The following is a 15,864-nucleotide window of genomic DNA, read 5'->3' on the forward strand; positions in this document are numbered from 1 at the left end:
CAGGGTTTAATTTGGACACATCAAAGCTGAAAATCACAAGTTTATTCGTGGTTACGAATTTTGAGGATCAACTTCATGCTCCGCCGAAAAGCAAAGGAAAGTTGGAGCACAAAGGCCGTCATTGAATTTTTTTGTTTCCAAGGTACAAAAAATTTGAATCGAGCGAATTACAAAACCGACGTGTGGGTGGTTAGGGTTGGCAGATATTGTTTCATATCATTTACATTGAAATAGAAAAATTGTATTATCATCCTAATAACTTTTTGGGCTATTATTCGTTAATATCTTGTAAAGGAATACTAAATCTCAATATGCATCTTAATTTGAGATAATAATAGTTAATTTAACAAACGTACAATTACGTTGTGCACGTTAGTGCAATTTAAAAACCGTACATATAAAAGGTAAGTTCTGATTGTATCCAGTAGCTCCCTATCTTATAGTTATTTTAAAATAGTAGCTTAGCTGTGATTTCGATAGCTCCAACTTCATTTCTGATTCCGTCGTTCAATTATATCTCAACCCTAAATTGCAAATATCGAACGACGTTCGGAACGAGAGACGCCTATCTCAATTGAATTCCCGAAAAAGGATCGAAAATAAAAGCACCACGGCCTCCCAAACCCCTCACCTACGGATAGTGCTTCGTATCGCCTCTATTGAAATTTCGATATTTGTCAGCCTGATTAGCCCTCACTCCTCCTGGCTTTTTATATCGAATCGGATGAATGACTCAGCGTGAGATGGTAAATCAGGCAATTTTGGACTTGCCCCGTTGTTGTGCAATCGATTCTTTGTTATCGCGTGTTGTTTGCGGGTTTCGTTTTATTTTCGGAAAACAATGGCGCTGCACAATTTTTGCTCGTGCACGTAGTGTGAATGCGTAGAATATCCGCTGGTGCGGCCACATGTTTATTTACAAACAAACCCAGTGTAGTTTGATTTATGGTTGTAAAATGTTATCATTCTCGCAATAAACAAACCTTGCCAGATATATTTAAGGATATATTTATATTTACTTAATTATATTTTTGTGAAAACTTAGTCAAACCTAGACTCATGTAAATATTTTGTCCGTATAGTTAAATTTCACTCACTAATCGTTTTATTTCCGAAGTCAAAAGTCGAGACATAAAAACGCGACACCGACGAAAAATCTCAAAAGTTTTCGTATCGCGAAAATGCATTTGCCGCTGCAAAGTTTGAGATTGCCGTCATTGTGGCCTGATGAATCGTTTAAAATGAAAAAGTACGAAACAAAAACCTGCTATCTACTTTTTCACACAAATTTTTCACTTTAGCATCATTTATTTTTGTATGAAAATACGTACTCATGAGTAAATTATTTTTTGTAGCATTAATCATAACATTCGTAACTACTTTAATTAAAGTTTCAAACTTTCTATTTACCCAATGGACTTGTATTTATTTTATATTTTTTATATTAAGATTCGACATATGATAAACGTTAGCGGGATTTTTAATATAATATTAAATCGAACTTTTCACCCCTTGAGTGCTCTACATAGTACTTATAGTAAAAGGAATTTAATAGTTTAATACAATTAAAAATTTTGTGTTTCTCAAGATAGTAATTGATTAAAAGTCACAAGTACCTATCCAAAATCTTATTCATCTTAGTTCGTATGTACCATAGGTATAATTAGGCACGTAATAATTATAAAATCTCACTCACCGATCTATGATAACAGGATCTGATGGCGTTTCGTTTCTGTTTCCACAACTCTTCTTATCACAACACCGACTGAAAGCAAAAAGATGTTTTAGTAATTGTACCTACACGACAAGAAATAAACCAAAAGACGGTTGTGGACCTATCTATGATTTTCGAAATCCTTACGTCCAAACCTTTGGACTTTATACATAATAGTGACCCTAATAATTTTCTTCAATAATGTTTTTCTTTTTATTCGTTTTCGTGGCTATATATTTCGTTTATAACTGAACCATTTAGCTTGCTAAATTCGTCAAGTACGTTATGTAAATAATATAACCTTATAGTTTACTTAACATTTCTGATCGTGAAATCGTGATCAGCATATATATTAGAAAAAAAATAAAGCCGCTTCCACACAAACTTGACGTTCGGTGCACGCGCCCTATCGCGGCTCCTTGACGCAAAGGGCAAAGACATTGAAAGGACAGACTCCCTCGAGACTCCTCCCCTGAAGACGCGCGAGCAGGACGCACATATCGCGTTGCATGCAACAGGGATATTGCGTCTAAGGTGGAATAAAATTTTAATTGCTCACACAGACACAACTCGTGTTTCTAAACACACATTGACACAGTGGCGAGACGAACCACTGTTACGACCGGAAAAACCACCCCAAACAAATGGTTAAATTAATAAGGACGTTCACTTCTTACCGGTCGTTTCTGTGCGAAGTAAGCAATTACACAGAACACTGATACACCTCGAATGGGATCTCGCAAATTAATGTCTTTGTTTACGAATTAGTCGGACGGTATTAGAAAGTGTACCTACATGACTCTGCAAGTGCATGTGATCTAATTTGATTTGATAGTAAATATTTCAATCACTATAATTATAGGGTAGATATATAAAGATCTCAGAACATTTTTCTCTTTTGTTTGTCGTTATTTTTTTTATTTATATAAAGATTATGGTCAAAATTCGACCACCATATTGTAATGCCTAACATCCCTATCATTATATTTACCAGAAATATTTGCTAAAAAAACCTACAAAACTTTATCTTTACTTAATAAATATTTGTATTGCTATGTTTGGAAAGATGACTGGCAAAATCGTTAAAGGTTTGACGTTTATGAAAAATGGACATGAGCCACTTCTATGAATCCTGACTTGATCCCAAATTCCTATTGTGATAATTCTTTGAAAAATACTGTATGTAATTGAAAACTGCACAAAAAAAACTGTCACTTATAACATGTTTAACCATAAGTCCATATATATTATATTTTTTTATGGATAAGCATACTGCACCTGCACATAACTTCATGCGTTAGTAAAACCCTGCACATTTCCGGATTCTTGTCTTGACCTTCGTAGACGATGGGCTGCAACAAGTAAAGTCATATCAAAAAAATTGTGACTAATTTTTAATGGCAAAATCTTAAGTGCGTCTTATAATATCAGGGGTAGGATAGGATCCCTGTTTTGGATAAGAGTATATATAGACTGTATATTTATTTAGTACTTATCAATAATTCTCTGAAGACTTTCAGATATTCGCTTATTTATTTGACAATTTCTCGAAATAAAACATTTTTTTAAATATTTTCCTATACAAATGGTTTACGTCTAAGAAAGACCCTGAAACCTTAAAAATAGAATATAAAACGTATAATAAAAGTATGCTATTACCAACTTACTATTATAGCAACTTTTTGAGCCATCTTAGAGCATACATTTGGAGTAAGAAAACCTCAAAGAGCCAACCAAAGAATGGCTTCACAGAAGGCGAGGTCAAGTTAAGTGGCCCTCTTTATACATGGCTTAAGACCCCCATCCCATTATAAGTAGCAACAATCTGAAGCGGGAATCTTTACTGTTTCCGAAAGTTTTTTGTTGGTAGATAATTAATCTATATATTACGTTTAATATGAGATAGTATTTTGTAGGTGATATAAATAGATTCAACGTAGTGCATAATAGCAATAGATCGGACATAGAAAAAAAGTGTCATTCACCAGTTACTACCAATTGGTAATACGTTCTGAAAGATATGTCAACTTTCAATCGATCAAAGATGGTGTTCGTGTGAAGCGGGATGAAAGTTGTTTGAAAATCTTGTCAATTTTAACTCTACATCACTATTAAATTTTTTGTGACTTACCGCTGTTATCTAAGAGATATACCATAAAATAATGTGTTTAAAGTTAAAATAAAGTTATATTCAAAGTTTCAGTTAAAAAACTTTTAATTGCGAGTACACTGTTAATTAGATATACGAAAATACTGGTATTTTCCTATTATCATTTTGTGAGGAGATACGTTCCCAGCAGTGGGACAGTAAAGAGATAACGATGCCATATAAAAACTTTCCATGGTATGGTAGAGCGAGTCACACTAAATTAATTAAAAAATCGTTGTAGAGATAAGATAATTTTTCGTCTTCATCAAGTTATGGCCTTTTGCTAATTTATGCACCCTCTCATACATAATCACATTTAATTATCAAAGCCAGAATTAAATTGCATTGTACCTACTGGTGGTACTTTTGTATTATTTTATATGCCAAGAATTTCTTAGTCACAGTTTTTTTATTTTAACATTAAAATTATTTACTAATTTACATTAAAATATTTAGTTGTAATTTTTTTCACATTCAAAAGATCTCAGAAGCTTCAGGTGTATTTAGCTGTTTAGTTAATTTGTAAGTAATATTCTAAGCTATTTAAATGATTCAAATTTAAAATATTTTAGCCAATAAAAATACACAATTAGGAAGGATGAAGAACCTTAGAGTTAACATTATTTTTAAAGATTTTAATAATAAAGAAAATCGTAAAACTAATTTATTCTCACAAAAACACATCCCAGTGCAAAATTTTATTTTCCTATGCATTTTTAATGTTTTCACTTTAAACAATTCTCAAAGCAACGTATCCTACCCCAGTAATAACATAACGTACACGTGTCGGTTTCGTTTATCTATTAATATCTAATTACTGGTGCCCTCCGCGCGCCGCTTATCCTTTACCGCAGTTTTAATTCCTTGCCAAATGTTCGTCGTATCGCGGCTTAGATGGGTGAGCTTCAAAAAGTTATTCCATATAAGTACCGGTTACTGTATTTAAAATGTTACTTTTAATTACCTATGTGGGGGTTTTTGTATTATATGCGTGTTGAAAACTTAGTAAGACTCATAGATACGTATTTCAAAGTTAAATGGCTAATGATTACAATTTTTTCATTCGATTCACAAATAATGTTTAAAATTGTTTCCACCAAAATTAATTTAGTAGTAATAAAACTACTATTTTATTAATAATAATATAAAATTTTATAATTTTCAACCTGCCCATGAAAGTCTCATAAAAATAAAGCTTATTTTTCTGTTTCTGAAGGTATTTATTTTCTTATAATAAATCGTCATGTGATTTGGTACATATTTAAAATGAGGTTAAAAACTACAACGTAAAGTAATCACAAAAGATACCCTTAATCCAACAACTGTAGCTACCGAATGGCCACCCAAACGACCAAAATTAGCTTACGTAAGGCCCTAAATCCCTAAGATAGATTTTTGTCCCTTACAAAATATTTAATTGAATATGAAATAGTAGGGCATTATCATCTTTTGTACGTGGGATTTGTTGGGATCGACTCGTAGGGTGTTTTGCTAAGTATTGAAGGGTCATATGAAAGTATTTAAACAGGGCTAAGCTAAAATAGCTTGGGGGTGAAGTTTTGGTTATGATTGGAAATCATTGGTTAGGGGAAACTGGGATCAGGTGCAAACCAATTTCATATTTTTTTATGTGTTCATTTATCGAAATATTACGCAAACTATTAATAATCAATTTATTTTCAAAGATATAAAAATATCACATATTTCTGTGATAACAAAAAGGCTTTCTTAACTATTGGTAATGTGCTAGAACAACCTACACCAGCATAGGTATAAAGGCTAGGTATTTTAATTATCAAGAGCGTATCGTGGAATTCACTGAAATATGTCGATTGGACTTGCGTTACGATAGAAAATAACAACAACGAAAATATAGAGTTTTTGGTTACAAAGTAAAAATAGTTACCTTTTTCTATTTAGTCACTCAATTACAATATGCAACAAACTTTGAAACATCCAATGCAAAAATTCATACCACTAAGCAATCATTACTTCATTTTATTTTATAACAAAATATCTAACAATACAAAAACTAAACATTTACTTAAAATCACTAGTTCTATCTCGTAGCAGTAACGTGATGGACTATTCAACTACATTCCCTGGACCGAGTCCCACAGGACACCGCTCTGGGCAAGTCGCCGCATGGGATTGAATCTCCTGGGAATTTCGGTCAACACAAAAAATACTGGACACGAAATACAGCTACTGTCTCCGTACTAAAATGAAAGGTAATTAGTAATGTAAACGAAAGAGTTCAAATTATAATTACTGGTACTTTTGTATAAAAAAATCAACTAATAGGTACATTTTAGTATGATTAAAGAATAAATCAACAAAATGTTTACTTACTTTTTTGCAAATATGATACAAACAGTTGTTTATTTTTTAAGTATTTTAAAGGTACTTGTTGGTCTGACTGCAGAGATAGCCGCTAACTATTTATGTAGTAAAACAACATTGCTAAGCATTATTGTGTTCTATTTGTAGCTGAAAGGGTGTAGTGACCCTCACATGTGCATTCCAGCTTAGTCCTTAGGTCTAACAGAGGATAGAGTACGAACCTTACAAAGGACTTGTATCATATTTGGCTTATTTATAGATGTGAATGCGCTTCAGTGACTACATTCTCGTATGATATTTTATGAGTTTTATTAAAAATGTAATGCTTATAAGATTATAAATGTAAAAATGTGTATTACCATCACAAAACATTTCGATACAAAAGACATAACTATACATTTTTATAAAATAAACGTAACAAAGTACAATAGTGTACAACGACCGTATAACACTTATTCTTCTTCAAAACAATAGAGAAGAATAAAAATAAGAAGGAAGACATTACAGAGGCAAGAAGTGCGGTGATTTACGCGATCGCGACGTTGTTGCAACGCGTAGATATTTTTATTGTACGTTATTGCAGTTCCACTGTATTTCCTTTGCTTTACATTCAGGTACTTACACATTTTACATGTAAATAAACAACATATATGTTGAAATTATAACATAGACTTGGATAGTATAAAATTGCATTTTTTGTCTATACCTCTATATTATGTGTGGGAACATAATGAGTAGGATTAATAAAATGTCATTTTGAATTACGTAACAAAATATAGAGGTACCTTCAGAAAATCTGTTCAGCACTTTCCGTAGTGCTTCTTGTTATTGTCAAATGAAGTAACTTGCATTAACATTTGCATTTTATGAAATAGAAAATGCCATGTAGTTTCGGGAAGTGAAAATCCAGTAAGGCATAATCAGCACTACGCGGATCTGGAGGTCTCTGGTTTGATTCCGGCAAAGTTCCAAATAAATAATTACTAAGTTTATTTGTGCCATCTTTCTCTCATTTTTCTATGCTTGTATTCAAGGCACCCATAATGCAAAGAAACCTAATCTGGGGCTGCAATAATAAATCCCATAAAATTATAAATGCTAACGTAATTTCTGCTCCAATGTAATTTATTTTGACCATTCCAAAATGGCTTCCGAAAGTCATTTTCTCAACAAAGAAGACCAAATTAATATGTTGTTTGAACATTGTTAAGTAAACATAATCACACGGGCACGTGCAACACGCACGCCTCTCCATTCAAAGCACGGTGGTTCTATGGGATTTGCCCGAATCCCATTCCGTGGACCATGAATCAGTATCTTAAGAATAAATTCAAACAGAGGGTGCCTGATTGATGTTTTAGATATTGATATGATAGTGATTTAGTATGTGAACGAAAATAAAATGACGTTAGGTAGGTACCTATTTAGAGATTGTTGATTCCTTGATAAATTTTACTTTGGCATAAATATAATTATGGAAAGTAATAAGTTGATCAGGACTAATTTAAACATATTTAGAATCAAGTGCACTAGTCAGAATCTAAATTTAAACAATGACTTTTAGGGTTTATTAGAAGGAAAGAGGACGTTGTAAATCTATTTTTATCCTAAAAAAATCGTGTTTTTTTGTACACTTAGAACTTTTTTTTACCTCGTTCTTAGATTAAATTAGATAATTAGATTCTTCTTGGACAAATTCACGAATAATTTTCACCCACCACTATACCATCAGAATTTCATTGAATGTAATATGCTTAAAGGGTGAAAAATCTCATCAAATTCGATCCTAGCGCAAAATTGTCTCAATTCGAATTCACTTTGGTAAGTTGGCATATTAAGTTGGCATATTGGCAACATTACTATTATAGATGTAACTACTCCAAAATTTATATTTCGGTATGATAGTCGCGTGCTCGCTTCGCATGCTACGTTTAGCATTAGCTGATTGGTCGTGTGCTCAGCCTAACGTTTTAATACAATTAAATCGACCGCTACTCACTATTATCTGGACGCCATCTTGTCCGTTTTAGTGAACGACTGTTTTGCGTGTCGCTCTCCTCTCGTCTTACATATCCAAATTGTATGGAATATTCCATACCGTAGTCAATTAAATATTAGATTACTATTTTAGTATATTTACAAGTCTGCTTCAAGCATGCATTTATGGAATACGAGCTTTTGCCCGCGGCTTCGCTCGCGTTACGAAGTAATATTTTCATCCCCTATTTTATCCCCTTGGGGGTAGAATTGATCAAAATCCTTTCTTAGCGGATGCCTATGTCATAACATCTACCTGCATGCCAAATTTCAGCCCGATCCGTCCAGTGGTATGGGCTGTGCGTCGATAGATCACTATGTCAGTCAGTCACCTTTGAGTTATATATATTTAGATTATATGATTTAACGTTGCTAAAATGCATATTAAAATCGTAAATAATGAATTTAATAATTATGCAATTAATCTAAGGTTTTAATACACTGAAATCGACCGCCATTCACTATCATCCGGACGCCATCTTGTCCGTTTTAGTGAACGACTGTTTTGCGTGTCGCTCTCCTCTCATCTTGCATATCCAAATTGTATGGAATATTCCATACCGTAGTCAATTAAATATTAGATTACTATTTCAGTATACTCACAAATCTGCTTCAAGCACGCATTTATGGAATATTATATGATTTAACGTTGCTAAAATGCATATTAAATTCGTAAATAATGAATTTAATAATTATGCAATTAATCTAAGGATTTAATACACTGAAATCGACCGCCATTCACTATCATCCGGACGCCATCTTGTCCGTTTTAGTGAACGACTGTTTTGCGTGTCGCTCTCCTCTCGTCTTGCATATCCAAATTGTATGGAATATTCCATACCGTAGTCAATTAAATATTAGATTACTATTTCAGTATACTCACAAATCTGCTTCAAGCACGCATTTATGGAATATTATATGATTTAACGTTGCTAAAATGCATATTAAATTCGTAAATAATGAATTTAATAATTATGCAATTAATCTAAGGATTTAATACACTGAAATCGACCGCCATTCACTATCATCCGGACGCCATCTTGTCCGTTTTAGTGAACGACTGTTTTGCGTGTCGCTCTCCTCTCGTCTTGCATATCCAATTATATGGAATATTCCATACCGTAGACACTTAAATATTAGATGTCTGTTTCGGTGTTACATATCTTCTTCAAGCACGCATTAATCGAATTTTATATGATTTGTCGTTGGTAAAGGCATATTAAATTAAATGTATAAACGAAAATAATGTATTTATTAATTATGCATTTTATGACTACAGTTTCGAAGGGTTCTTTTAATAATTATTTTACAAACTTCTTAAACCTCATTGATTCTTTAAACTGTTTTCGCGACATCCTTGATGTGAAATATTTCACAACTTTTAAATGGGTAAGAATTATTCGGTACTTAAAGACTGAAAAAAGTTACAATATCCTATTAAACGTATTTGAACCTTTATTTTTAGTATTAAGTGAATGATTGTGAAAATAATCTATTAAAGTAGGGAAAAATAATCAGTAAACTTTATCGCTCGGTTGCACCATACAAACATACAATTCCGTAATTCTTAGTTAACAACGTTCGGCCTAAGTTAATTATGTTCGCGGCATAAATCTTTCGTAATTGGCCTCTTGTTACACAACACTAAGAGCTCGGGACGTGTTGAAATTATATATGTGAGGTACACGAAGTTTCATGATGGCTTCCAACGCTAAAATTGTTATTTATGTAATAAACTCGAGCGTGATAATTGCGAGCCTTTCAGCCACCTTTGTTTATGCTCGTTTTAAAGTGTTATTGTAGGTGTTGATATCTGGATCATTTTACCTCAATTCTGATAACTTGAAAGTATATGTTAAATTTGACTTATAATAAATTAATATTGTATATGAGGATGTGATTGGAGATACTCGTACTTATTACGAGATGTGATAATAATACTTTATTTATAGAATTAATTAATAACTATTTTAGAACCTATCTAGCTACCATAGTGTTTGGAAACTGTCAGTTAACCAGTAAGTAAGAACTCGTTAAAAGTAACTATAATGTTCACAAATATCCATCGTGCCCAATCGTTTATAAGATTATTTGCCATCAGATATTTCTACGCTGACATCACACATCACATTTTTCAACAGAGCCAACGAATGCAACCCTTTCAAACCTGCCAATCAAATCTAAAGTTTCGCGCCTTTCACAAAAGGCGAATCCGACACCCGCGCGCTTAAACTCTGCGGATAAAGCGCTCCCAAATTTTGAATCTATCCGAAGTGGCTTAAATAAAGTAGCGAGTGAAATAAAATTGGTAGTAACACGAGATAATGTTAATGATTGTTCTGCGCAAGCAATTTCGTTGACCAGAGGGTTAGTGGGCGTGCGGATTAGGGTCTAATCGGGCGGCGGCGATGACAATCTGCCATACGACACGTGGCTGTCACGTGACCGGCACACGGGCGCGGTACAATCGTTACTGCGATGCGAGTTTGAGAACTTTTGCGCCTAGCACTAGAGGTAGAACTTTCTCTTTACTCTGCGTTCAATTTTGCTTCACTCTTGCAAAGTTACTAAGTTTTACAGACGCTTGAGCTGCAAGGTCAAGTTTTGAAACATGAAAGTTGAGATTTATGGAAACTACAAACAGTGAAATTGTATTAAAAACCAGTTTAATCCACTTGTCTAGAGAACGTTTGAACACAATACATTCATGTGAAGAAAGCTAACATGAATTTAACACATATCGAGACTTATAAGTAGATATTTTACCTAAGCAAAAAAATAACTTCAAAATTAATTCAAAACAACCAAACACTCCAACTTCATTATACTAACAAAATAATATGAAACAGTCTCCATTAATCATGAATATTAGCATAAATTACGTTGAAAGTTCAGAACATTTAAGGGCAGCTCACCTGTTTCGTAACGGAGTCGATTAGCCGAACGAAGATATCCTGCTCTTGTCGAATACCTGTAATCAAATCAAAATAATATAAAAGGTTTTGTACAAAGCCATTAAAAAAAATATTAAGACCGAAAACGTATCTTATTACGTGTTTAATATACTTTAATGGGATTTTTACAAAAAAGTAGAAATAGATATACTATTAGGAAGTATTTAATGTTACTTAGAGAAATATAAACAAGAAAAGTAAGCGGTTATAGAAGTACATTTAAATTTTACTACTTCTCTATGTAAAATAATACTATCGCCCCTCCTTCATTATTTTGTAAAAATAATGCTGTGAAAGTTGAGCTTTTAATAAGAATTAGTATAACGAGTGATTAGATGTTAAGGTACCTACGTTTTGTATTTTAAATGTCATCTTCTTTATTTCATGTTTTGTCTTTAAAATAAGTTACTTTATATTACGAAAAAGAAGACAAGAAACAATGCAAGGTACAAGTGAATAACGTCACTTATGTACCTTTACTCGTATATCATTGCACATGTATAATATATCGATTAAATTATAATGATTACTATATACTTATAAAATTTAAACATGAACACGCAGTAAATACCACCGACATAAACTAGAAAACCCTATCCATCATCGTATACTAGCCTTAAAGCATGCATTCGCTGTCCGTTGGCTTAAACAGTAACGTTTACACATAGTAGCAATAAACGTAGCGCTACGAGTGCTTCGTAGAGCAGACATTGTGCAATTTGTTAACCTCCAGAATGGCCTCCGCACTCCTTTTTTTAACATTATTTAGAACGATGAGCGAGATTTTACGTACACGCGTCACACGCAAATGACAGCCTCATTTTTTTAATTCTAAAAACTTAACATATACTTTTATTGTAACCCACTTACATTTCATATTTCGAATTTAAAGTAACGCATAATAATTACTTTGTATTATTAAAAAGAGGACTAGAAACAATACAATATAGTGAATAATATCACTTATGTTATCTTACTCGCACATCACGATTATATTATCGTGTTGTTGATTTACTTTTAAATTTCCAACGTTAACACACAGTAAATACCACCGACATAAACTAGAAAACCCTATCCATCATCGTATACTAGCCTTAAAGCATGCATTCGCTGTCCGTTGGCTTAAACAGTAACGTTTACACATAGTAGCAATAAACGTAGCGCTACGAGTGCTTCGTAGAGCAGACATTGTGCAATTTGTTAAATTCCAGAATGGCCTCCATACTCGTTCTTTTTTCAAAATCTTTAGAACGATGAGCGTGCAGTTTTAACGTCCACGCCTCACATAAAAATGACAGACTCATAATATTTTCTAAATACGAAAAACTTAAAAGTCGCAGACTTTACAGTTACAAAATATCCAAATGTTTGTTTTTTCAAAAGAAATAAATTTCTTTCTATATATCAATTATACATTATATTGATTGGTTGTCTTGTGTATTTACCTACGTATTGTTATTTTAACTCGAAACATGCGTCAAGTCATACTTAATAAATAATCTGTAGGTATTGAAATATATTATTTCATTTAATTTCTTCTAGTAGACTCATTAGTTCAATAATAAACAGTCGTAAATTAGAACATAGCTGTTAATACTTGAAATGACCTACACAAGAATTTAACAAATAAACGAAAGGAATAAAAATATATTACATAAATTTTCGCGTTTTTACAAGAATTAAAATAATAGTCGGCGAAATTAAAAAGCTGCCCGTTAATGGAACTAATTTCGCGTGTAATTGGATCAAACTGTCCCATTACGGTGCCGTATGAAAATTTCGGTGAAATTTTTGGCACGTTTTGGTTAAGGTAATGAGGGAGGGTTATAGAATTCGTAATACTTGCAAGCGTTTAAATTTTACATACTTATATACATATTCAAAATTTAATCTTCTGAGCACTTAATAAAAGTAATTAGGTACGTAAGCGTAGTGGTTTGAAATTAAACCACTCACACTTAGAATCCAAGGTTCAAATCACACACTCTTGGATTTTTTTTATCCTTATGCATATCAGATTCTAATATCACTTTCAATAACAGTAAAAGGAAACATCGTAAGGAAACCTATACTCCCAAAATTATTGATAAAAGTTCTCAAAGGCATGCGAAATCTACCAAACGGCATTTGGCCAACATGGTGGTCTATTGTTTTAACCCGTTATTTCTTAAATAAGACTCATACTCAGTGAGACACTAAAGGGTTGATGATAAATCTTCTAAACACTGAATGTGACTAATTAGGCACGTATTACTTGTAATTTAACCATAGCCGTAGGTAGTCTGAGAGCTTGATACAATCATCATTCATAGTCTAGGAGCAACCGTCTATACGGTGCCAATTTTCCATTATCCTACGCTAACGGCCAAGATGGCAAATATTTACAAGCGTCCGTCGTATGCATTGTCTCCATCTGTTGAATACAAAACCAATTGTTGCGCGTCACGTCGGCTTTACGTCACCGTAATAAGATTTAGAACGGAGCAGCAATCACTATTTGTGATTTGGTAGCGCTTATATGCGAAATACGATAATATTGACGTGTTTAAGCATGGTACACGTTGGAGCACCGGACCAATATTCCTGCTATATTGCCGACGTAGTGAAACGCTTATTCGATATTCAACACTTAATACTTAGGTGTGGTCCCTTTCTTCCCGTGGACTATTAGACTAAGAATTAAGGACTTATATTGAAGGAATAGCCATCTTCTATTATTGCTAGTATGTAAGTTGTAATTTTTACACTTGGATTTGTATAAAAGTTAAGCACTTTTTTACATATAAGCACTCTCTATAAATAAAAGTGTGGCGCTTTGATGCAAGCTCTTTTCTAGGTCATGTTCTGCTTGACCTAGGTGTCACCTAGATTCTAGTTATGTTCAGGTTATCCAAACCTATTATTTCACATAATAATATGTCAATGGACAAAAATTGTTATCTTTACAGATTTTTTTATCCCTAATGCTTTTAGACTACGTTATCACTATGGATGTACCTATCCCAAACAGTGTTTGAAAATACATAATAAATAAGCTTCTAGTAACATACATATAACATGCACATATTAAATACTCGTACATAATAAATACGGCTACGAATTCTACGATTCACTTTGCCTTAGTCTGATATTAATTTTAGGGGATTAACTAAAATTTTAATTCTGTTCCCCTAAAATATTCTTGCATAGTTATGCAATGTGAAAAAATTAAAACAATCTACATCTACTCTATTTTGAAGATTTTTTGTAAAGATTATGTAATCAGTAATATGTCATGAAAATAAAATACTTAGAACTAAATAAATGTTTAAAGCAGTTATTTCAATAAAAAATCAATGTTACTTATGTGAGACATTAAGAAATAGAAGCATCTGCTTATACGTATAGTTTACGGATGACAATAGGTAAGATACGTTGACAATGCAAGACGCAAGGCGAGACAATATTTGTCAAACTCCTGAGCTATCGACCTAGATTTGCATCTTAAAGAGGTCCTACTGTATAGTTCCATAAACAATAATCGTAATAAGGCTAAGAATAAAATCTTTGAGATTCACTTGTAACTTTCAAATGGGTGTACACATAATTTACGGCGACACCCGTTTATATTTATACAAATTGATTGAAGATTGTGACTAAGTGATGAACTGTCTGTTTCCTACTTCTGTCTAGAAGCCATGTGGGACGCGGATCCGATGGGGATCGGACATGGCACCTGTTTACATGTTCATACAAACTCTACATACACAGCGTTCCTATATTTTCACATATCTTTTAGATGTTTTGTATAGGTAAAAGCGCAATCGAATTTGCGCCCGATGTCCCTTCTGTTTGGCACGCCATTTCCTATGCCTCAAACAAATATTCTATTTTTGTATACCTAAATAAATATTTTTCTTAAATATTTAAATGAACGCCACTTTTCATTTCATTTTTTGTACTATTTACCACACATAACTCTAAATCATTACTTAACAATACATCTATTTCTACTACCATTATAATATTATTTATATTATCCCCCACAAAACCATTCCAAACAGAGTACGAAATATTCAGGAATATTCTTAGCAAATAACGCAGAACAAACTTACCATTTGCATAAAGCAGTTGTAGTCGGTACTGGATGCCGTTATTCGTCTTCTGGCCCTCTGCTTCCTGCAACAAAATTATGTTTGCACAATATTTGTTTGGTCCAACAGACACTTGTAACTGCTATGAGTTGTTCTGTTCTTGATAAATATTGTAAGAGCTCTGCTTGTAACCGTGTTTTTAAAGAAATAATGCTTCTAAAATTTGAAGAGAAATTATATGAAATATTCATTGTAAATTTTTTTATAATGATAGAATAGTCTAACTAAAACATAAAACATATTTTCGAAAAATACATAGTCTAGTCATTAACATATTATTTTATCGATACCGTATTACCGTTTAGTATTCCTTGCCTTATTAACAGTACCACCTATACTTTCATGTATACCTATCTCTATAGGAATTGTCTTACAAATTACAATCGTTAGTTGTAATATGTTTTATGATTTTATTTATTTGTTTCTTTTCTTTGGATTAAGAAAGCATGCAATTGACCACATGGCAAGTTGTCACTGCCGCTCAAAGACAGCTGTAATCCCAAATAGGGACTTAACTTCAACCTAGATTTAGCC

The 15,864-nt window shown here is 32.9% G+C and overlaps 1 protein-coding gene across 7 annotated transcripts in view; it reads right to left on the reverse strand.

Moving 5' to 3' along the window:
* Positions 1 to 15,864, reverse strand: part of kn (EBF transcription factor knot) — a 66,932-nt gene that overhangs the window by 35,688 nt on the left and 15,380 nt on the right. For all 7 annotated transcript variants that reach the window (XM_073076506.1, XM_073076505.1, XM_073076504.1 and 4 more), the window contains exons 4-7: positions 15,292 to 15,355; positions 11,159 to 11,214; positions 2,993 to 3,066; positions 1,697 to 1,765 (exon numbers count right to left, since the gene is read on the reverse strand). In XM_073076506.1, the coding sequence (XP_072932607.1) occupies positions 1,697 to 1,765; positions 2,993 to 3,066; positions 11,159 to 11,214; positions 15,292 to 15,355 (263 nt within the window). The remainder of the gene's footprint in view (positions 1 to 1,696; positions 1,766 to 2,992; positions 3,067 to 11,158; positions 11,215 to 15,291; positions 15,356 to 15,864) is intronic.

This window comes from Epargyreus clarus, unplaced genomic scaffold (genome assembly GCF_041222505.1).
Source record: "Epargyreus clarus isolate Ecla_fem2 unplaced genomic scaffold, WU_Ecla_fem_2.2 ptg000009l, whole genome shotgun sequence".
Taxonomy (NCBI): domain Eukaryota; kingdom Metazoa; phylum Arthropoda; class Insecta; order Lepidoptera; family Hesperiidae; genus Epargyreus; species Epargyreus clarus.